The sequence below is a fragment of the Cuculus canorus genome, chromosome 15, assembly GCF_017976375.1.
Source record: "Cuculus canorus isolate bCucCan1 chromosome 15, bCucCan1.pri, whole genome shotgun sequence".
In the NCBI taxonomy this organism is placed as follows: domain Eukaryota; kingdom Metazoa; phylum Chordata; class Aves; order Cuculiformes; family Cuculidae; genus Cuculus; species Cuculus canorus.
In genome coordinates this window covers 654,841-676,841 of record NC_071415.1, presented here as the reverse complement: position 1 = coordinate 676,841, position 22,001 = coordinate 654,841, and the positions used below count along the sequence as shown (strand labels likewise).

General features: G+C 58.6%; 3 protein-coding genes across 3 annotated transcripts; 2 read left to right on the top strand and 1 right to left on the bottom strand.

Moving 5' to 3' along the window:
- Nucleotides 1-12: 12 nt before the first annotated feature.
- On the top strand, nt 13-11,494 carry LOC104068168 (deoxyribonuclease 1 like 2). The gene is given in 18 exon segments (XM_054080880.1): nt 13-203; nt 3,255-3,402; nt 3,816-3,904; nt 4,072-4,155; nt 4,295-4,392; nt 5,226-5,335; nt 5,631-5,788; nt 5,867-5,963; nt 6,207-6,253; nt 7,148-7,168; nt 7,481-7,784; nt 8,127-8,215; nt 9,134-9,217; nt 9,333-9,484; nt 9,487-9,620; nt 9,842-9,996; nt 10,104-10,200; nt 11,356-11,494. Coding segments are annotated over 17 exon segments (1,917 nt in total). The 5' UTR covers nt 13-203; nt 3,255; the 3' UTR covers nt 11,407-11,494.
- On the bottom strand, nt 11,458-18,651 carry ECI1 (enoyl-CoA delta isomerase 1). The gene is made up of 7 exons (XM_054080639.1): nt 18,531-18,651; nt 17,877-18,005; nt 16,772-16,899; nt 15,997-16,143; nt 14,600-14,721; nt 13,737-13,915; nt 11,458-12,124 (listed from the first exon to the last, which is right to left on the bottom strand). The coding sequence occupies exons 1-7, from the start codon at nt 18,571-18,573 to the stop codon at nt 11,958-11,960; spliced, it is 915 nt and encodes a 304-aa protein (XP_053936614.1). The 5' UTR covers nt 18,574-18,651; the 3' UTR covers nt 11,458-11,957.
- A 507-nt stretch (nt 18,652-19,158) lies between these two features.
- PTX4 (pentraxin 4) lies at nt 19,159-21,562 on the top strand. Its single transcript, XM_054080637.1, has 2 exons — nt 19,159-19,682; nt 19,812-21,562. Exons 1-2 carry the CDS (start codon nt 19,407-19,409, stop codon nt 21,156-21,158), a joined length of 1,623 nt encoding a protein of 540 aa, XP_053936612.1. The 5' UTR covers nt 19,159-19,406; the 3' UTR covers nt 21,159-21,562.
- Nucleotides 21,563-22,001: the final 439 nt, after the last annotated feature.

Below are 22,001 nucleotides of genomic sequence, written 5' to 3'. Positions count from 1 at the left end.
GAGCAGCTTCACGGCACCACGATTCCCTCCCCGGCACCCCCTTCCCATCCCACACCACCGAGCACACGGGCTGGATTGGGACCCACAGCCCGCGTCTCCCTGGCAGGATCGTGGTGTGTGGTGCCAAGCTGAAGAGAAGCATCGTGCCAAACTCAGCTGCCATCTACAATTTCCAGCACACTTTCCGGCTGGAGCAGGAGGAGGTGAGCAGGGCTCGCAAACCCAGGGCTCGAGTAGGTGCCAAAGCTCAGCTGGGCCGGGCAGCGCCGGCTGTGGGGCTGCCCATGTCTGTTGGTGTCCAGGCACCCTGGTGCAGCCACGTAGCTGCTGCACTGGAGGACCCGCTCCAAAATGGAGTTGAAGGAGCTCCAGCAGCAGCCCGAGGTGCATGCGTGTCCCTCCCTGGCACCGGCCTCCCGAGATGCCAGCACAGCCCCTGCCTGAGGCACGCTCCGCTGCTGGGACTCGACAGCCTGCAGCCAGCTAACGGGGAACTGGGGTGACAAGGGACCCCTGAGTGGAACCAGGAGGGGGAATTTGGGGTCATTGCCTGTCTCTGTGGGCAAGAGATGAGGTGCACAGGGCTTTTGGGGACCTATTGTGGGCAGGCGCAGACAGGACTCCAAGGCATGGAGCAATCTAATCCAATCTTCAACCATCCGGAGCTGGCACAGAGCTGGCAAGCAAGACACGGGGCTCTCGGAGGGCACAGCCTCCCCCTGCCAGCCTGGGCATAACTCCATGAGAATTCTATCAAGTGTCTTGGGCTTGGAGACATCTCAGGCAGAAGGTTCTGGGGGGCAATCACTGCCAGTGCAGAGGGGTAGCGGGGTACTCTGCAGCAGGCTGCTGAAGTAAGTGTCCAGGTGGTACAGCACCTCCTTGGCGGCCCTCAGGGTGTCCTGCCACAGCAGTCAGTGCTGGATGTGGCTCACGGCTCCATCCCCAGCGGGAAAGGAGTTCCCTGTCCCTCTGCCTTTGCTCTGCATCTCACAGCCCCTCACGGCCCGGTGGACCTGCTCACCACGGTTGGGGGGCACTGAACTTCCACGAGACTTCAGGGAAAGTCCTGAGTTTCAAGAGACCCAAATGGATTATTGAGTCCAACTCTTGTCTCTGCCCAGGACAACCCCAACATTCACAGCATGCGTCTGAGGGCCTTGTCCAAGTGCTTCTGGAATATTGTCAGGCTTGGCACCATGACTGCTTCCCTGGGAGCTGTTCCAGTGCTTCACCACCCTGTGGGGGAAGAACCTTTTCCTAATGTCCCTCTCCCAGAATCTTCCTGCCATTCCCTTGGGTCCTGTCCTTGGTCCCCAGAGAGAAGAGTTCAGCGCCTGCTCCTCCTCCTCCCCTTGTGAGGAAACTGTAGAGTGCAATGAGGTCTGCCCTCAGTCTCCTCTTCTCCAGGCTAAAGAGACTGAGTGACTTCAGCTGCTCCTCACCCAGGCTCCTCTCTAAACCCTTCACCAACTTTGTGGCCTCCTCTGGTCACTCTCTGGTAGCTCCAGATCCTGTGGCACCCCAAACTGCCCCCAGTGCTGGAGACGGGGCCTCCCCAGTGTGCAGCAGAGCAGGACAATCTCCTCGTTGCCCGGCTGGCAATGCCATGCCGGATGCACCCCAGGACACAGTTGTCCTCTTGGCTGCCAGGGCCCTGCTGGCTCATGGGCAACCAGACCCGCCAGATCTCTTCCCGCAGGGCCGCTCCCCCTCCTCTCGCCCCCCGGGCTGTGTGCACAGCCAGGGTTGCCACATCCAGGACCAAAACCCAGCACTTGTTCTTTTTAAACTCCACACGGGAGGCGATGGCCCAGCTCTCCAGGGTGTCCAGATCCCTCTCAGGGCCTCTCTGCCCTCAAGAGTGTCAGCGGCTCTGCCCGGCTTTGTGTCGGCTGCAGACTTGGTGATGGAACCTTCAAGCCCCGCATCCCGGTCATTTACAGTGACTTTAAAGAGCACTGGCTCTAAGGTGGCTCCTGCGGAACCCGCTGCGGACTGGTAGCCAGCCCGATGTGACCATGTTGACCGAGAGCCTTTGAGCCCGGCCTGTCAGGAATGGCTCCCATTGCTTGTGTGCTTCTCCAGCCAAACGGTGCACTCTTTGTGGAGGAGAGACAGGATCCAAGGCTGCCCTGGAACCCAGAGCAATTACACCGAGTGGCTTCCCTTGGTCACCTCGGTGGGTGAGCTTGACAACAGGAAGAAATGAAGCATGTCAGGCACGACCTTCCCTTGTGAATTCGTGCTGGCTGGGCCCTGGGACTGTCTTGTCTTCAGGGGTTTTTCAGCAGCTCCCAGAGTGAACTTCTCAGGCTGGAGAGGGGAAGAGCCTGGAGCTGGGAGTGGAGAGAGCCTGGAGCTGGGGAGAGCCTGGAGCTGGGGAGAGCCTGGAGCTGGGAGTGGGGAGAGCCTGGAGCTGGGAGTGGGGAGAACCTGGAGCTGGGAGTGGAGAGAGCCTGGAGCTGGGGAGAGCCTGGAGCTGGGAGTGGGGAGAGCCTGAAGCAGGAGGAAACAGCCTGGGAAGAATGGCCCTGGAGGGGCCGTGGCCTGGAAAACAACTGGTCCTGTGAAAGTGGAGGCCGCTGCATCCCCTGGGAGAGGGGAGACCTTGTGGGTGTTTTCCCGTGGTTTGGAGCCACCACGCTTCTTGGCGGGGGTCATGGGGACTCCAGGCTGGGTGAGGAGGGGGCAGGGGCAGAGCTGGTTGTCGGTGGGGGTGGATACCCCAGGTGAGGGTGCTCTGGGATGGCGGATGGGAATCCATCCACTGCTGTATCCCAGCTCAGCTGCTGCAGGGTCTTTTGGGTCTCTGGTGCAGACCCAGGGAGGGGTGGGAGAGGTGAAAGCCCAGGGACCTTCGCGTCCCTGATGGCTGCCCCCTGTCCCAGCCCAGGACTGGTGGCCAGGCTGAGCGTGGTCACAGAGGAAAGGACAGCTCTGCTTCACCATGAAATGGCATTTGCTCCTTTGCTGGTGAATTATCAGCTCTGGCCTCGCGGGTGGACTGGGCTCCCTCCAAGAGGGACAGGCAGGATGAGGCCCCATGAGAGACAGGGACAAGGACTCAGCAGCCCCAGGCTGCGGCTGTGTGGCTGGACAAGGGTTCACCATCCCTGGATACTGGTGTTTCACTGCAGAAACCCAGGGAAACCAGTACGGCCAGTGGGAATACCCTGGTGCCCCCTCATTTTCTGTGCCAAGTCCCCCTCCCAGGCAGGGGGCTGAGCCCATCCCTGCCCCTCTGCACGCAGGATGGCGGCCTCGAAGCGGGTGCTGTTGCTGCTGGTTGCAGCTCTCCTGCTGCACGTGGCTGTTGCACTGAATATCAGCGCCTTCAACATCAAGCAATTTGGGGAGGCAAAGATGAACAAAACGGAAGTCGCAGATATCATCGTCAAAGTGAGTACTGGGGGTCAGAAACATTCTTGTTGGCTCTCTGGTCTCGGGGATGCAGCCAGCTGGGGCAGTCAGACACTCGCTTTCTTCAGGCATCCATCCATCCATCCATCCACCCAATCTGTCCATCCATGTAGCCACCCACCCAGCACTCCATCTTTCAACACCATCCATCCATCCATCCATCCATCCATCCATCTATGACTGCATCCATTCAAACCTCTTTCAACCTGTCCAAGCCTCCCCAGGGTCCTTCCAGGCCAGAGGACACCAGCAGAGGAGCTCCATTCCTGGCTCTTGGGTGCCGGCCCACCTATTACCAGCCTGGGAGCCTTCACGGCCCAGTCTAGGCACCCATGGATCCCCCAAGAGCAGTTCCTGGACAAGGGTGAGCAGCTCTGAGCTTGTTCCCCCAGATTCTGCAGAATTTTGACATCACCGTGCTGCAGGAGGTCCGGGACACCAGATTGTTCGCCGTGAACAAGCTCGTGGCTGAGCTCAACAGGTGACCTCAATGACACAGGGCAGGGAGTGCCTGCAAATGGGATGTTGAGACAGATCTTGGCTGGTGTCTCATCGTGCCAGGGCACCTCTGACTTGGCCGGAGTGAGAGTGCTGGGTGCTGGTGGGCACTGGGAGCCTCCTCTCACCCTCCCCTCCTCTCTCTCTTAGGGGAACCCCAGGCTTGTACAGGTTTTTGTCTAGTCAACCCTTGGGTTGGAACTGCTACAAGGAGCAGTACGTGTACATCTACAGGTAAAGGCATGCTGCCAATGTCCTGGTGTCCCCGTGTCACCTGCTGTCCCCCCGGTGGCCCCTGAAGGGAGGTGGGTTTATCTGGGGCCTCCTCTGTGGCAGGAGAAGAGACAGGGTCCGCCCCACTCTCCTCTCTCAGGTCGGACAGAGTCTCTGTGGTGGACACCTACCAGGTTCTGAACCAGAGTGCCTTCAGCAGGGGACCTTTCATCGTCAAGTTCTTCTCACCTGACACACGTGAGCAGAGCCAATGCATGGCAGCCCCTTGACCTGTCTCGAGGTCCCCTACACGAAGGGCTGAGCCCAGAGCTGTTCCTGCCAGTTTGGGGACAGGCTCTTTGCACCCTGGAGCCCAGATCAGGGACTCCACTGGGATCTCTCGCTTCTCTGAGACCTTCTGCCACCTCTGGCGTTCTGCCTGTCTGCCCAGCATGGACAGTACTGCCTGCTGTTTCCCTCCATGTGCCATGTCCCACCATCTCCCATCTCCTCCCGTTGCCTGTCATCTCCTACCAGGAGCTCTTCTCAGTTGGGTACCATATCAAAACACTATCTGCTTCCCATCCTGTCCCGCAACCCACCACGTGCTACATCCCATCTTGTGCTGTACCCCACCATCTGCTTCCTCCAGTTGTTTGCCATCCTCCAACATCTCCCTTATCCCGACCTCTACCTTTTCCCATCATGTATCATCTCCCATCACGTCCCATTTCCCACCTCGTCCCATCTCCTAACCCCGTACCATCACTTCCCCCTCCCCGGCAGCTCCCCAGGGCACACACACTCTCCCATCTCTCTTGCACCTCCATTTCCTTCCCCAAACCGCAGTCACTTGGGAAGAAGGATGGGAAACAAGCAGCAAACCCCAGGCACGTGCAGGGGGCTGTAGATCTCTGCTGCAAATCCCAGGCTGGAGGACAGGCAGATGACAGAAAGCCAACGCATCCTTTCCCTTCAGCCGCTTTTCCCTGCTGGCAGCTGGGGCTTGGCCCGGGGTGGTCTCCTGGGGTTCCCGCTCCCGAGCCGGGTGCAGCACCCGAGCCGGGAGCTGATGGCTCCCTGTCTGGCAGAGGTGGAGAAATTTGTGATGGTGCCCCTGCACTCCAGGCCCACCAATGCGGTAAAAGAGATCGACGCGCTCTATGATGTGTACACCAATCTCACTAAAAACTCAAATGACGTAAGTGGCGTTGGGGAGCTCAGCTCCTGCCCGGGGCAGCCGGGCGGTCTGGGGTATGGGCACCGCACATCCCAGCACCCATCCTGGGGTGGACGTGTCCCATGGGAGACCTTTCACAGCCGGCAGAGTGGGGGCCACCCTGGCCATGCATGGGCACGGAGCTGCTGGGCAGCACTGCTGCCATTACTGGCGGGTGTCCTCCTGTGCCGGAGAGACCCAGGGGGGCTGATGGGATTTAGGGAGCCCTTGGTACCCGTGTGGTCCGTGGGCAGAGACACAGCACGCTGCCCTGCAGGACGTCCTCTTCCTGGGCGACTTCAATGCCGGCTGCAGCTACGTGAAAGATGCTGACTGGCCCAAAATCCGCCTGCGCACCAGAGCACCTTGTGACTGGCTCATCACGGACGAAGATGATACCACTGTAACTGCTACCACACACTGCCCCTATGACCGGTGGGTGATGTGGTGGTGGCACAGGGCCTGGCACGGGGGGTCCTGGAGGGCACTAACACCCCTGTGATGCCTCTGCAGCATCGTCGCCTGTGGCACTGCACTGCGCCAAAACATCACGCCCAACTCTGCCAAAATCTACAACTTTGAGTTGGCTTTTGACCTCACTAACCCACAGGTGAGTGGGGGGCTGGGGCACACAAGCCCGCAGGACCCAGGATCCCACTCTCGAGTGTGGCTGGGTCCCTGCTCCCCAAAACGCTGCTAAGGGCACCTCAGCCCCAACCTCTGCTCTGATGCTCCTCCATCCTGGAGTCTGGTTTCAGTTTTGGCGTCAGAGCAGAACATTTTTTCCCAGCCATGACAGTGATGGCATCTCCAGATGAGCTCAGCCGCCTCTCTGCTTTCCCCACACACACAGGCTTTGGAAGTCAGTGACCATTTCCCAGTGCGGGTGACCCTGAAACCCTGAGGAGTCCGTCCTCACGCCGGTGGCTACCAGGATGCCCCATCATACACCCATGTCCCTCGTCGAGTCTGCGCTGCAGGAGCACCAGCCAAGCTGTCCGGCATCTCTGCAATAGCTGCTCTTTGGGGTCTTGCGGGTGTGGGATCCTTTCTGCTTCCATTAAAAATGAGCATTTTCTGGTCCTTGCAGCTCTGCATGTAGAGTCCCTTCCTTTCCCCCAGCAGCCCCCTCGGGGGATGCCAGCAGAGCACCGGGGGACACCAGGCTCATCCGGTGACTGGCTGTGAGGATGCCAAACCCGCAGAGCTGGGGCACAGCAAGTGCTGGGGGGACGGCTATGCCGGTGCAGTGGATGCCGGCTCTGCCAGCGCTGCTCTGGAGATCCGAGTCTCCTGTGGGGCTGCTTTAGGTGCCAGCTGTGGCTGCTCTGGAGGACAAGAGGGGATGCTGTGGAGGTTTGCAGCCACCCCCTCTTGCTGAGGCTGGTGCTGCTCAGCCTGCCTCACCCAGACACCCCCGTAGTCCCTTCTCTCCCCTCTAATCACACTGTCTTCATCACCCATATTAAGGCCCTCGCCCTTCAGCTCCTGCGTGGCTGCCGTGCCCCATGCTGTGACAGAGGGGACCACCCCAGCCACAGCCCCCCAACCCCCGTGTGCCCTCTCAGCCCCACCAGGATAAGGCAGCACCACTGCACTCCCCCAGACACTTTACCACGTCGGTACAAGGGCAGCTACACTGGCCCCACCCTGCCACCCCGAGGGTTTTTTGGTTTTCCAGTGTCGGAAGGAGCCCAAAGCTGTGTCATAACCCCCACAGGGTGTCCGACTCATCCTGCTTTGCCAGCACATCCACTGGGAATAAAGCCGCCCATCCTGCTGCTGGGAATGCAGAGGTGCTACATACTCGGCAAGGTAAGGACGGATCTGAGCTCAGCATTTTCAGCTGTGAGTGAGAAGGGACTGGGACCAGCTGGGATGAACTGGGATGAGGAGCCAGTCCCTTACTCTGACCAGGGGATGTGATCAAGTCTGAGGATGCCATGCAGCCTGGGGGTGCCAGCGGCAGCAGCTGAGGCGCATTGGGGATGTGGCATCGGGGAGCGGAGCTGGGCGATCCTGTGAGCTGGCAGAGGTGCTGCCTGGCAGGTTCACTGGGCAGGATGATGTTCAGCTTCTCCTGGATCTGGCAAGGCAATGGCAGACAGCCTGTGCTTGGCTCCGCAGGCTGCTCAAGGAAGTGCCAGCCGTGGCACGCTGTTGCACACCAGGACTTAGGAGGGACCTACATAGATTTTTTTCGCTCTGTCTCAAAATCCAAAGCAGCCTTCCAAGTTCAGCTCCCATCACTGCATCCCTGTGGTTCTGCATCACTCCGGGCAGGATGGGGACCGTGGCACCGGCACTGTCTCTACTGGCCGTGGCTCTTCTGTGCCCAGCCACTGCCACACTGCGCATCGGTGCCTTCAACATCCAGGCGTTTGGAGACACCAAGATGTCCAACGAGGAAGTGGCGAGCATCATCGTGAGCGTGAGTGCAGCCAGAGATGGGCTTTGCATGGGGCAGACTCAAAATGTGGCTTCGGTGCCAGGGACAAGTGGGGATGTTGCCAAGGATGGGATGGCATCCCAGTGCTGGGGATCTCTGGGTGGATGAAGGCATGGTGGGGACAGCGGTGGGATATCAGGAACATCCTGCAGTCCCTCTGACCTCTTTATGGGGACATCTGCCCCGAGGACGAGGGATATGTGGGTCCCTGTGGCGCTGCACCCAGCACCACACCAGTTTGTGAAGCTCGGAGATGGGCGGGGGACCGTGGCCCTGAGCTGCAGCAGGTGCCTCTCACCATCTCTGTCCCTCTCGGCTTCGCAGGTCCTGAGCCGCTACGACGTGGTGCTGGTACAGGAGGTGCGAGACTCCGACCTCAGTGCTGTCACCCAGCTCATGGAGCAGCTCAACAGGTACGAGCAGGGCTGGGGCTGAGAGCAACCAAACTGCCAGAGCAAGGAAAGGCCAAAAAGGTCATCCACTGGCAGAAGGTTTGTTTTCAGGAAGGGGACTAGGAGGAAAGCGCTGGGCACTGAAAAAATCCATCAGGAATAATCTGAGGAGAGCAAGAGGGATACAAGTGGTACAAAACCTCTCTGAAAGCTGTGAACCCACTGGAGCACATCAGATGGAAAGGAACTACAGCTCTGGCAAGCTCCATCTCCAAATCCAACATGACAGGGCAGAGGGGAGGCAGGGGATGAAGGGGGCAGGGGCAGGCAGCCCCCTACACCGAGACCCTGTGAGTGGCAGGGAGACCCCGGATGGACCCAGCGGCAGATGATGCTCTGAAGTGAGCAGTTCGGGCACCCCAGGAGGAAAAGGGGCTGCTGGGGTGGGCTAAATCTGCAGCCCCTCTGCAGCTGGCATTGACCTGGCTTTGGGTGAGGGCACAGGCAAGTGCTCGGAGCAGATACGCCTGTCCCACATCCGCATCCCTTTGGTGCCACTAAGCAGCCAGGGCAGGCAGGGTGACGCCAGGCTCTGTGTGGCCCCAGGCTGCTCATTAACCTAATTTAGCTTTGCTACAAACGAAGGTGGGAAGTATCCCTGTAGAGAAGCGGTGGCAGGAACTGCCCGCGTCCTGCCTGCAGCCAGCTGTGCCCGAGGAGACACCTCGGGGTGGTGAGGACAGCAGAGTGGCTCAGAGCCATCACACCCCACGTCACCCCCCGCTGAGGCATAGTGACCCATGGGGACAGCAGAGAAGGATCAGCTGGTGCCAACCCCACAGCCACCCAGACGCTGGCTATGCCAGGGCCACCCCAGGAGAGCATCAGCTGTGTCACTGGTGCCAGCCGTGTCACCATGCTTCCTTTCTGCCTCTGTAGCGTGTCCACATCCCCATATGACTACGAGATCAGCGACCTTCTGGGACGGGACAATTACAAGGAGATGTACCTCTTCATCTACCGGTAAAGGGCTAGGTGTGCTGGTACCTGTCCGATGGCTCCATGGGGCCACTGACACTACGGAGGGGACACAAGGGCCATGCTGAGCCCCAGAGTCACTGTCCCTTTGGTCCCACAGGACAGACGTTGTGTCTGTGGTGGAGACCTACCAATACGAGGACCCTGAGGACGTCTTCAGCCGGGAGCCGTTCATCCTGAGGGTCTCAGCACCCCACAGCAGTATGTAGGGGGACAAGTGGCCTCGGATGGTGTCATGGGGTGGTTGTAGGGCTGATGTCCCTCTCCTCTGGCAGAGGCAGAGCAGTTTGTGCTGGTGCCGCTGCACTCAGCCCCGCACGATGCTGTTGCTGAGATCGATGCACTCTACGATGTCTACCTGGCCATCGTCAACAAGTGGGGCACAGATGTGAGTGACACTGGCACTGCGGGTGGCATCGAGGGTGGACACGGGGTCCCTGCTCTGAGGCGAGCATGGCAGGTGCATGGGTGGTGGGATGGGGACCCTGCTCTTACCCCATCCCCTGCCACAGGGATGCCCCGGCACCCAGAGCTGAACCCGGCACGAGGGCTGGTGTCAGGGCAGCCCCGTCCCCCAGCTGCCACGAGCCTCCCCCTCTTCCACCACAGAACATCATGTTCCTGGGGGACTTCAACGCCGATTGTGCCTACGTCCAACGGAGCGACTGGTCGTCCATCCGCCTGCGCACCAGCGACCTCTTCAAGTGGCTGCTCCCTGACAGCGCCGACACCACCGTGGGGAAGTCAGACTGCGCCTACGACAGGTGAGTGGCACCATGGTTCCCTCCCTGGTGCCCGGGACCCCCTGTCCATCCCGCACCACCGAGCACACGGGCTGGATTGGGACCCACAGCCCGCGTCTCCCTGGCAGGATCGTGGTGTCTGGTGCCAAGCTGAAGAGAAGCATCGTGCCAAACTCAGCTGCCATCTACAATTTCCAGCACGCTTTCCGGCTGAAGCAGGAGGAGGTGAGTGGGGCTCGCAAACCCGGGGCTCAAACAGGCACCAAAGCTCAGCTGGGCCGGGCAGCGCCCATGTCTGTTGGTGTCCAGGCACCCTGGTGCAGCCACGTAGCTGCTGCATTGAAGGACCCGCTCCAAAATGGAGTTGAAGGAGCTCCAGCAGCAGCCCGAGCTGGCTCTGGCCATGGCACGTGTGTCCCTCCTTGGCACCGGCCTCCCGGGCATGGGATCCTCTCTGCTACCATAAAAAAATGAGCATTTTCTGGTCCTTGCAGCTCTGCACAGAGGGTCCCTTCCTTTCCCCCAGCAGCCCCCTGCGCCTGACCCCCCTGTCCCCATCCCAGGACAGCCCCTCGGGGTGCCGGCATAGCATCAGGGGACACCAGGCTCATCTGGTGACTGGCTGTGAGGATGCAAAACCCAGAGTAAATGCACTGTTAAGAGTCAATTTGAGTCAATCTGTGCAGGTTGAGATCTGCTTTGTGAAGACCCCTCTGATGGCACCTGAGCTTTGTCATGGTAAACTGCAGATTGAGATCTGTTTTGTGATTTTAGCAGCGTCCAAAATCAATATTGGATTTGAGTGTAACCTGAGGGTGGTTTTTTGTCACTCTGGACTCACCAGGCAAATGTCCAAAAGAATCGCCCTCCCTGCATTCTGCTGAGTAGGTCGGTTGGATCTGGGACATAAAAGACAGGCGAGCAGCTTCACGGCACCACGATTCCCTCCCCAGCACCCCTTCCCATCCCACACCACTGAGCACATGGGCTGGATTGGGACCCACAGCCCGCGTCTGCAGCCAGCTAACGGGGAACTCGTGGTGACAAGGGACCCTTGGGTGGAACCAGGAGGGGGAATTTGGAGTCATTGCCTGTCCCTGCAGGGAAGAGATGAGCATGGGCAATCCAAGCCAATCTTCAACCACCCAGAGCTGGCACAGAGCTCGCAAGACACAGGGCTCTTGGACAGCATAGACCCCCCTGCCAGCCTGGGCATCGCTCCATGAGAATTCTGTCGAGTGTCTCAGGCTTGGGGACATGGCAGACAGAAGGTTCTGCCAGGGCAATCACAGCCACCCTGCCAGCCACACCAGCGCAGTGAGGGGCTCAGGGCTCACTGAACCCCTTCTTTCTACCTCCTCACCTCCCACTCTCCTCCAGGCCCTGGCAGTCAGCGACCACTACCCGGTCGAGGTGAAGCTGATGGCTTGAGCTCCTCCTGCATCTGCAGACCACGATCCAGCTCCAGCTCCTGCCACAAGTCCCCGTGAAGGCGCTCCCTGCAGCCCTGTCCACAAGCCCTGCGCATCGTGGCTCCAGGTCCCGATCTGCAGAAGAGTTGTAGCCGGCTGCTGGCCAAGCTGCCCCCCAGCCCACCATAACCAGAGCCTGGGGATCGGCCACCAGCGGTGACCACGGACTGCCTGAGGAACAAGCATCCATCTCCTACATCATCAAAGACTTTATTGACAAATCTCATTTCACAATTAGCCAATGAACAGAAGGGAGGATATCCAAGGACCACAGTGGTGTCGAGACCCTCTCCTGGTCTGTTCCTCAGCGGAGCCGAGCAGGCAGCTCTCTCCACTCTCAGGAAAGGCAGTGCTGGTGTCAGGCACATGGGGAGTAAGGGGAAGGGGTGGTGGAGCAGGCAGCACATCACCAGCTGCCGACACTGCAGACGGCTTCACTGTGAAAGTCTACAGCTACTGCAGTGTTTCTGAGGGTCACTCAAGCTCCTGGGACTGGGCCCGGGTGGCTCCTCAGCTCTTCTTCTTCTTCAGCATCTCCATGTAAATGCGAAGTGACTTCTGGATGGACTCTTTCGAGACGAAGCTGACGAAGTTCTGAATGTCTTCCTCCCGGTGAGCTACCAGGCGGTCCAACACTGCCTTCCTCATCATGGACTTGGTGAGCTGACGGGCATGGTCTGTGAAAAGGAGACCGAGGATGGGGAAAGTGCATGGTCCTCATCTCTGAACACCTCTCAGACACTGCCACCACGTGCAGCTGCCTCCAAAGAGGAGGTACCACACACCAAAAGGCTCTTTAAACCAGCAGAGAAAAACCCACTGGCTGGAAGCTGAACTGGATTGATTCTCACGTAATAAATTGTGATCTGTACTGCTCAGTGGGGAAATGGCTGCTCTATTGGGACAGGTGACAAAAAGTTGTGCGCTCTCCTTCCCTCTGCACCCTTCAGAGCCCCACCCCAACACACTCCACTAGGCTCAGGTCAGCAGTAACCAAACAATACACTCCACTATTTGAAACTGCTCTGGCTCTGAGCTCCCTCAGCTGAACCCCCTGGACCTCTGGCATGAGTTTGCTCACGCCAGACATGCCTTACAAAAGTAGTGTTGAGCCCTTGAGCTCATTCCCTTGAGCACTGGGCCAGTTCACTATGGATATGTGGATGCTGCGAGAGCCACGCTGGCTGCTGGAGCTGACCGAGGCCTCAAGCACACATCTGCTCACACACACGCACAGAGCCAGGCGCAGTGATGCAGCAGCATTGTCCAGATGTTGCATATGTGCTTCAACCACGATGATGAAATGATGACAAACCCTCTCTCCCCCGGCATGCACTGGGCACCTTGAATTGCTCCAGCACCTCTGTGCTACAGACACTTCTACCCAGACAGACTGTCCTGGCTCTGATCTAGGGCTCTGGGGGAAGACACGCATGGAAGCCAGGAGAGAGCACAGCTGAGAGGTGCTCCCCACCCCTGGGGGCCAAGGTTTCCTCTGATGCCCACAGAAGCGAGGGCTGTTTAGGGACCCTCTTCCAAGGCTGGGACACAAAGTGACAATCCTGGGATCAGTCCATTTCTCCTCTGTTCCATTAAGGTTTCCACAGAAAGAGCAGCCAAAGGATGATGTGCAGTTGCACCTCCCTGCCGCACTCAGGAAGTGGGATGGGATGGGATGGGATGGGATGGGATAGCTCTGATCTAGCCCTGGCTGGTGGAGAGCCCTCTTTCTGCCCAGAAACCACGAATTGCCAGTCATGGAGCAGCTGAAATATAAAGGTGATGCCTGCTCCATCCTCACGGCCCTATCACCATCCCCAGTTCAGCAGAGAGACGAGAGTTGATCCAGACCACAAAGGTCATCCCCTCAACCCCATGGTGGTTTTCCTCTCCTCACAACAGAGCAGAACGAGCTCATACGCCGGGTAACGACACCACTAACAGACACAGAGATTCAGTTTGTATCCAGAGCTTACGCACCTCCAGATTAACTCAGCGGTGCTGGCAGGGCAAGCTGAGCTGGAGTCACGTGCCCGGCACACCCAGCTTAATGTCTGCCTGTGCTCTGGGCACTGGCAAGCATATCTCTGTTAGCTCAAGACTGCTTGGACGCTGTGCAAGCATGTACCTCCCATCCACCCACACCTTCCCTTTAAATGGAAACCTGTTGCATAGCTCCAAGGTACCTGCCCAGATCAGACCCTTCTTACCCCCCCAATCAGAACCTCCCTACTTCCTTCGGTCCGTGCCCAGAAGGCAGCAGCAGTCTGCCAGAGGTGCTGTCCTTACCGGGAATGGCCAGCCACTGTGCCACAACAGCCATAGTCTTCTCCTGCAGCTTCTCCTCTGGCACCAGTTCATCCACAAGGCCAAATTTGTGGGCCTCGGATGCAGAGTGGAGGGAGCCCAGCTGGAGGGAGCGCTCAGCAATTCGGTGTCCCACAGTGTTCACAAATGTGTCCTTAAACCTAGAAGAGGTGGGAGAAAAAGAAAGGGAAAGCAATGCCAGCAGCAGCTGCACCCAGACATCTACGCTAAGAGCACACTTGGTCCCATTCCCCAGGTCTCTAAACAAGAGGCTCAGCCACACTGTGCAGTCAGGCAAGCAGAGCCGTTTTCTGTACTACCCCACCAGAGTTCTCCTCCTCTCCACAGAAGTCGCTCTCTTTACCCTCAGTGCACGGATCCCAGCCACGCCCACCTGCTGTGGTGTGAAAGCTCCTTTCTAACAATACATTTACACCTTCTTAGAGCAACCAAGGGCCTATGTCTTAATATACTATTGTCCCTATACTTTCAGAGCTCTCCACAGCTATGGGATTTTGCAGGTAAACAGTGCGTACCCAGAGAAAAGCATATTCCCAAGCTAAGCCTGACCAGGGAGATCTCCCAGCGCTTGTTTTGGAGTTGACTGCAGAGTCAGAACCAAGGTCCTAGCTAGTGAAGGAAGTGAGGACATTCTGCAGCCTGAAAGCTTTTCAGATACTTGCAGGATGGGACAGAGAGACGAGGTGCTGTCTCCTGCAACTACCTGGTCACTGATGCCTAACGCTACATCTCAGCAGGCAGTTAAAATGATTAACAAACTCCCTGCAGATGAATTATTTTTAGAGACCCACATGGGACACTGGAAGCAAGAAGCACTGGCCTACCAGAAGGGAGCCACAATGCCCAGCTGGGTTTCATTCAGGCCAATGACGAATTTGGGGTTTTCCACCATGATCCTGTAGTCACACGTCAAGGCAATGAGACAGCCTCCCGCAGGGCTGGAGCCCTGGTGAAGAGAAGGAAAGGGTGAATCTAAGTCCCAAACATCTGAATTCATCATCAACATCCCTGCACTCCCAGCCTCACTGCTTCCTCAGGAGCAAGGAAGACACAGGGTGACAAAGCAGACATCCCACATGCCTCTGATTCCCTGATTCAAAACAGCCCTAAAGAAGATTTCTGATAGGTATGCCAGGGTCTAACCTTTCATTTTTCAGTGCTCTGGTTCTTGCCTTTTCCAGCCTGGAAACGTAGTTGATTGATCAGTGTTACTCAGGCTGACAATCCTGCAGTGGAGATTTGCATTTTCTTGTAATCCTGCATGAGCTTTTAACCCTCCTTGAGTTTGTAAACCTAAATGAAATGGGACTTCACAACATCTTCTGTCTACAAAACTTCCACCTGCTATGATCTTTGCCACAACCTGTTGCTTGCTTAGCCTTGCACAGGACACCAGCAGGAAGCCCCTCGGAGACCCAGCTGCCTTCAAGGACAGATGAGAGACAGAGCAGTGAGTTGCTGAAGTGGCACTGCACTGACAAAAGACAACAAGACACCAAGCAGGTAACAACCCATCTACGGACACTGAGATTCTGACGGCACTTCCCTGCTGGCCAAGAACCGTGGCTGGAGGAGCAAAACCCAGTGAAAAAAGGGCTGACGACTGGCACTTCACAGCTGACTCCCAACTCCTCCCCTCTAGCAAAGCAGGGCAAAGGCCAAGCAAGTGACCCTGAGCACCTCCTACAAGTCTTGTCAGAGAGAAAACAGCTCGTGGGCAGGTGACAGGCACTCTTTGGACTTCTACGCCAACTACATGGCTTCCCCAGCTCATATTTGCCATCAGTGCCCTTCTGGACCTACCCTCTGGGCTACAGCCCTCCTCCTGATCCTCCAGCCCAAGGAACAGACTCTGAACCAAGTTCTTGGGGCAGGATACGGCTCTTGCTGCACAAAACACTGCCGAGGGTACTTCAGTCCCTCTCGGCACAACACGAGTGCCGTGCAAGCTCTCCACCATGGCCAAAATGCTGCTACAGCCCAGCAGCGCCTGCCGTTTATGTGGAACCTCCACATCCCACACTTCCATGCCTTCCCACACCCCAAAGCACCAAACCAACAGAGATGTACTTTGCCCAGACATCCAAACAAATACGTCCCTGTACTTGTTTCAGCAAGGACAAGCCGGATTTTTGGGCTGTCCCCGCCCACACAGTGCAAACGAGCTGCAGCAAGTGACAGACTGCACAGGGCAACTACAAGGCAGATTTAAAGGACATACATTGATTGCTGCGACTGTCATCATGTTGGAGCTGTACAGTCGGAGCCACATCTCCTGCACGGCTCTCCAGAACGTGGCATAGTGCTCCGTGCTCTTCCCACACATCTCGGTGATGTCCAAGCCAGATGAGAAGACTCTGGGGACAGCCTGGAATCAGGAAAATACAAACGACACCGAGAGTCACTGCTCGGGGATGACCCTTCAGCCTCCTGATGCACTCAGCCTGGCAGCCTGAAGAAAGGGAAAGCGATTATTAAATACAACATAGAGCAGAATTTTTGAGGTTCTGAAACAATCTCCCCAGTGCTCCCACAGCCTGGATCATCCCATTACCATGGCCTGCAGGGCTGGCACTCTCTGCTTGCTTCTCACTGTCAGGGTCCATGCGTGGGTACATCAGTCACGCAGCATAAAATCTGTTCTGTCCCATCCGCAAGCACCACCTCATACCCACAGCACATCTGACAATGAACACTGGCTTCCCCCAGCAGCTCCCTCCGGGCAGTTCCGTCTCAAGGGACGTCTCAGGTTTGCAAATAAGCAGCTTTGATGGTTTTAATGACAAATGACAATGCTCAGTTGTTATTCTTCTATTAGTAAGGGACAAGGAAGAAAGAGCACTGCCCTTCTGAGACCTCCCTCTCCTCCTCCCAAAGCTGATCAAAGCCTCTTGGCCCTCCCATGCCAGTGACCAGGGAGCCAAGAGACCAAACACGAGTGAAGGAATGGCCCAGTTGCCCCACAGCTCACACCCTGAGCTCAGGACAACACATACAGATGTGAAGATCACGGCCCGGCACGCTCGGTCATTCTCCAGTTTCTCCAGGCTTATGCAAAACTCGGTGAGGAAATCCAGGCTGAGGCTGTTGACTGGGGGGCTCTTGAACTTCATTGTGGCGATGCCTGTGCCATGGTAAATACAAAGACATCAGAGCCCTTTCCCAGCAGCACACACTGCTTTGCCCAAGGGAGCTTCACCCCCCTCTGGTTTCCACTCCTGGCTCTTCAAAATGCCCCCAGAGCAGTCAGGCCAAGGCAGGCGTCTGTCTTGGCCCATATTTGCCCAGAAGCCAGGGCTTGCTCAGCCAGCAATGAACCTGGAACGCAAACCAGTACACGTGCAATGACCGCATTGTGTGTCCCAAAGAGCTGCCACCTTCTGGGTCACACTGCCTGGCAGCTCCCTTCTCTCTGGGTTCACTGGGTAAGGTTGAGCCTCCAGCTTCTCTCACAGCAAACAATTCATGCCCATGCAGACCACACGCTTCTCTGAGCCTGCCAACAGTGCTGCCACTGCGGCCAGCACTGTGGGAAGGGCTCTGAGCCCTTGTCCCCTCCCAAACAGCACTACCCTACCCTAAAAGGTCCTCAGCGAGTGCTCAGTCTGTGTGCTGCAGCCGTGCCCAGGCTGGGGACAGATCGAGGACGCACTCAGACTCCCGGCAGCCAAAGGCAGACCCTGGGAAGCCTCAAGAAGAGGTACCCTTTGTTCCGTGTGGGGACATGACAGCTATTCCTGGCAGCTAGGACACAGCAATCCGAGACAGCTGCTCCCTGAAGGAGCATCTGCCCCTTTACCGGGTTCTTAAAGCAGGGACCCTGCAGCGGGGACAGGGCACGACGTCTGTCCACGGTGACAGCTCGAGTTTGCCTGTGGCACTCAGGCAGCACTTGGCCACCTGAAGTGCCCACAACTGGTGAGATTCCCACCCCCAAACACTTCTCCCCGAGGGTCCTAAGCATCTGAAGCTGGAACATCTAGGGCTTTGCCGTCTTTCCGCACCCAGAGCCGCATGTGCCATGGGGCAGGTACAGGATAGACCCCCCTGCCCACACCCCACAGGAGGCAGGTGACGCTGCAGAGGTGCCGCCCACCGTACCTGAGCTCTCGTCCAGCTCCACCTGGATCTTGTTGTTGCTGAAGGCACGACATGGGGTGAGTGGGAGGCTGGGGGGCTGCCGGGCGGCTCTGCCCCACACCGGCAGCTGGCGGCAGAGGGGCAGCACACCTGGGGGGACAGAGGCAGGTTGGGCTGGGCAGGGCACAGCCACCACAGCAGTGAGGTGTGCTCCCCAAAACTGCTCTGCACAGACAGGAGGGGACAGGTTGGTCACTCTGGCCCACAGAGAGAGGACATGGGGACACCCTGACCCACTGAGGGAGGGCATGGGGACACCCTGACACACAGTGAGGGGACACAGGGACACCCTGACCCACTGAGGGAGGGCATGGGGACACCCTGACACACAGTGAGGGGACACAGGGACACCCTGACCCACTGAGGGAAGGCATGGGGACACCCTGACACACAGTGAGGGGACACAGGGACACCCTGACCCACTGAGGGAGGGCATGAAGACACCCTGACACACAGTGAGGGGACACAGGGACCCCCTGACCAACGGTGGGGCGGCACGGGGACACCGTGGCCCATGGAGGGAGGACACAGGGACACGTTGATCCCTGGTAGTGGGGATAGGGACACGGTGACCCACGGCGGTGGGGACACGCAGGGACGCGGGCCCGGGCGCACCTGAGCAGCCGATCACGCGGACCAGGCCCCGCGCCGCCGCCATCTTCTGCCGAGGCTGTGGCGCACTAGGCCACGCCCACACTCCGTTAGCACGCCCGCTGCTTGAGGCCACGCCCACCACCTGGGCTCGGCTCATTGCCTGTGGCCACGCCCATAGCCCAATGCCACGCCCGTTCCCCAGGCCACGCCCTTTGTTTGTCTATAGGCCACGCCCACTCTTCGAACTCCATTCCATGTCCGCGGCCGCTCCCACTGCGTGAGGCCACGCCCACAGCCGGCCCTGAGGCGCGCGCGTGCTGCCGCCACGTGGTGGCCTACATGCTGCGGAGAACAGACTGCCCTGCTAGTACCGCCCTGCCTGCCCTCCCCTGCCTGTCTGAACTGCTTAGACTGCCCTGCCTGCCTGTCTGCACTGCCTTGCCTGCCTGTCCCGCTTGTACTGCCCTACCCTGCCCTGCCTGCCCTGCCTATACTGCCCTGCCCTGATTGTACTGCCCTGCCTGTCTGCCCTGCCTGTCTGCCCTGCCTGCCTGCCCTGCCTTTCTCTGCTTCTAGTGCCTTGCCTGCCCTGCCCTGCCCTGCCCCATCCTGCCCTGCCCTGCTTGCCCCATCCTGCCCTGCACTGCCCCATGCTGTACGGGCTGCCCTGCTTGCCCCATCCTGTCCTGCCCTGCCTGCGCCCCATAGCCTGTGTCCCGTGCTTTAGTCTGAGACTCCCTATGCCACTGCCCCCCAGAGCTGCCCCCCAGGGCTGCCCCCATCAAGGCCACCATCTGTCCCTGCCTGCATTCTGCACCCACTGCCAGGCCCCTGCCGTGAGCCTCATGGAATTCCTGGGCCAGGCCAACCCTCCCGCAGCGTGCCTGGCCCGGGCTCATGGAGCTGGCAGCCCCGATGCTGGCGGCTGCTACAGTAGGCCAGCACGGCTGCGGAACTCATCATGGTGTCAGCCGCCCCCGAGGGGCACCGTGGGGGCCAGGGCTGGCCCTGCTGCGCAGGCAGAAAGCGTCCGGCAGCGGCATGGCAGGGATGCTGCTGTCTCTCTGCCTGCTGCTCCTCGCTGCCGCCCTGCAGGGTGGGCTGACGCGGGCGCCGGGGCTCGCAGGCCGCCCTGGCCCCTCGCTCCTGCGGCTGCGGCGGCTGGAGGAGCAGGTCGGTGCCTGGGGCGGGCAGGGGTTGCAGCTAGAGGGGACTCGGCATTTTGGGCTGGACTGGGGGTTGACACTGCAGGGGCACGGCATGGGGACGGAGGTTCACCCCAGCACACCCCACTTCTTGCAGTTTCGCCGGCTTCGAGAGGTGACACTGAGCCATCTCCAGAGCATTGCCAGGAACTACAACATCTCCTACAACATCGATGGACGCTTCCAGACGCTGACGGAGCAGGCGGAGGCAGCTGCCGCTGCTCAGGCTGCCCTGGGCACTGAACTGGCCCGCTTGGCCACGGCCGGGCGGCGGCTGCACCGCAGGCTGAAGCGGCTGGAGGGGATAGTGGGTGCCCTGAGCCAGCCGCACTGTCTGCTCACCTATGCGCCCGGTGCACCAGTGGAGGCTGGCACTGAGCTGCACAGCCTGCCCAAGCTGGAGCAGGAGCTGCATGGCCGGGTAGCCCCAAGCAGCCCCAGCACTCAGTGCCCAAAGGTGAGGTGGTGGCAGCGGCACCAGGAGGAAGGGAACCAGCTGCAGGGCAGTGCCAGGCCCCACAGAGTATCCGAGGAGGATGTGGAACTCCCTGGTGATGCTGCACCAGCAACTCAAGCCATGTCACCTGCACTCTCCGCTGTGACCATGGTCCCCCAGGAGCACCCAGGAGAGGGTAGGTACAGGTTCCCTGCCCCGGCACCCACCTCCCCAGCCTGCCGCGCTGGAGCCATCCTGCTCTTCCCCAACTCCTCTGCCAAGGACACGGCTGTCCTGGGGCTGGGGCCACGCTGGGGGCTGCGGGCACTGTCACTCTGTGCCTGGCTGGCCACCTCAGCCCCCTGCCTTGGTGCCCTCCTCTCCTACACCACTGAGGATGGTGGCAGCGAGCTGGCCATGCGTGGCTGCGGTGGGGACCTCCCCGGTTCCGCACGCTTCATCATCGGGGACAGGCAGTTTCGGGAGCTCTCGGTGATGCCAGTCCTGGATGGCAAGTGGCACCACTTCTGCCTCACCTGGTCATCGAGCAAGGGCCAGTACCGCTTCTACGTGGACAGGCGGCTGCTGGCTGCCGGCTCTGACTTCCAGCGGGGCTATGAAATTCCCACTGGTGGTTCATTGGTGCTGGGCCAGGAGCAGAACCACTTTGGCAGGCACGTCAGCACTGCAGAAGCTTTTGTGGGCCACCTGGCTGGCTTTGCTCTCTGGAGCCGGGCTCTCCTGCCTGGCGAGGTGGCCAGCATGGCAACTGGCCGGGGGCTGCCCCGCAGCCCCCTCCTCACTCTGGCCGATGCTTCCCTCCATGGCGGCGTGCAGAGGGTGCTGTGCCCCTGTGACAAGCCTGGCGGTGGGAATGGTGCTGGCTCTTGGTGGTCACGGCCAGCTGATGGCACCAATGCTGGCACGAGCTGCGTCCTCCTGGAGGAACAGGACACTCAGCAGAGAGGACACCTCAGGACTGATGGGGAAAAGGGAAAAGTTGTTTGACAGTGATGCCATGAAAAAGGCCAAGCTCAATAATCAACACCAATGTGATTATTAAGCAGGTATTGCTTTAATAAATAATATGACACCGGACACACAGGGAATCATTTCACCTAATGTGTGTGCCCGTTGAGGCTGGTTACAGGACTTTTATACTGGTTAAACATACATATTCATACAGATTCCGAGAAACACTGGTTACATGTCCTGGAAATATTGGTTAAACATACATGGAACTCATTGTCATATTTTATCACCCACTCTTGAATGTACATCACAGTTCCTTTGTGCCTTCAGAATCTCCTGATGCTCTTTATCTTATCTCCTTTCTCATTGCGTCCTCTTGGTGAGCTCAGGTCTGTCCTTTGTTCCTGCTGGGGGACTGTTCTTGTTTCAACTAGTAAACAAGCTAAACTCCTGTTACAATCACATTCTTTCTTACTGCGACCTGGCTGATATTTGGTTCTTTTTATTCTTAATGATTTATTCCTTCCTTCAACAGCAAAGCTGGACCCTGGCTCATGGCCTGTCCCAAAGCCTGGGGGGCATCGGCTCCTGCCCCCAAAGGATGTGCAACTCCAGAATTCCTATTAAATTAATGGAATCATCATAGAATCATGGAATGGTTTGGGCTGGAAGGGACTCTAAAGCCCATCCAGTTCCACCTCTTCCACGGGCAGGGACACCTCCCACTGGATCAGGGGCTCCAAGCCCCATCCAACCTGGCCTGGAACCCCTCCAGGGATGGGGCAGCCGCCACTGCTCTGGGCAGCCTGGGCCAGGGCCTCCTGTATTCCTGCCTCCCTGCCACGGTTGGTGCTGCTCACAGCCAGTTGGGAGCAGCTC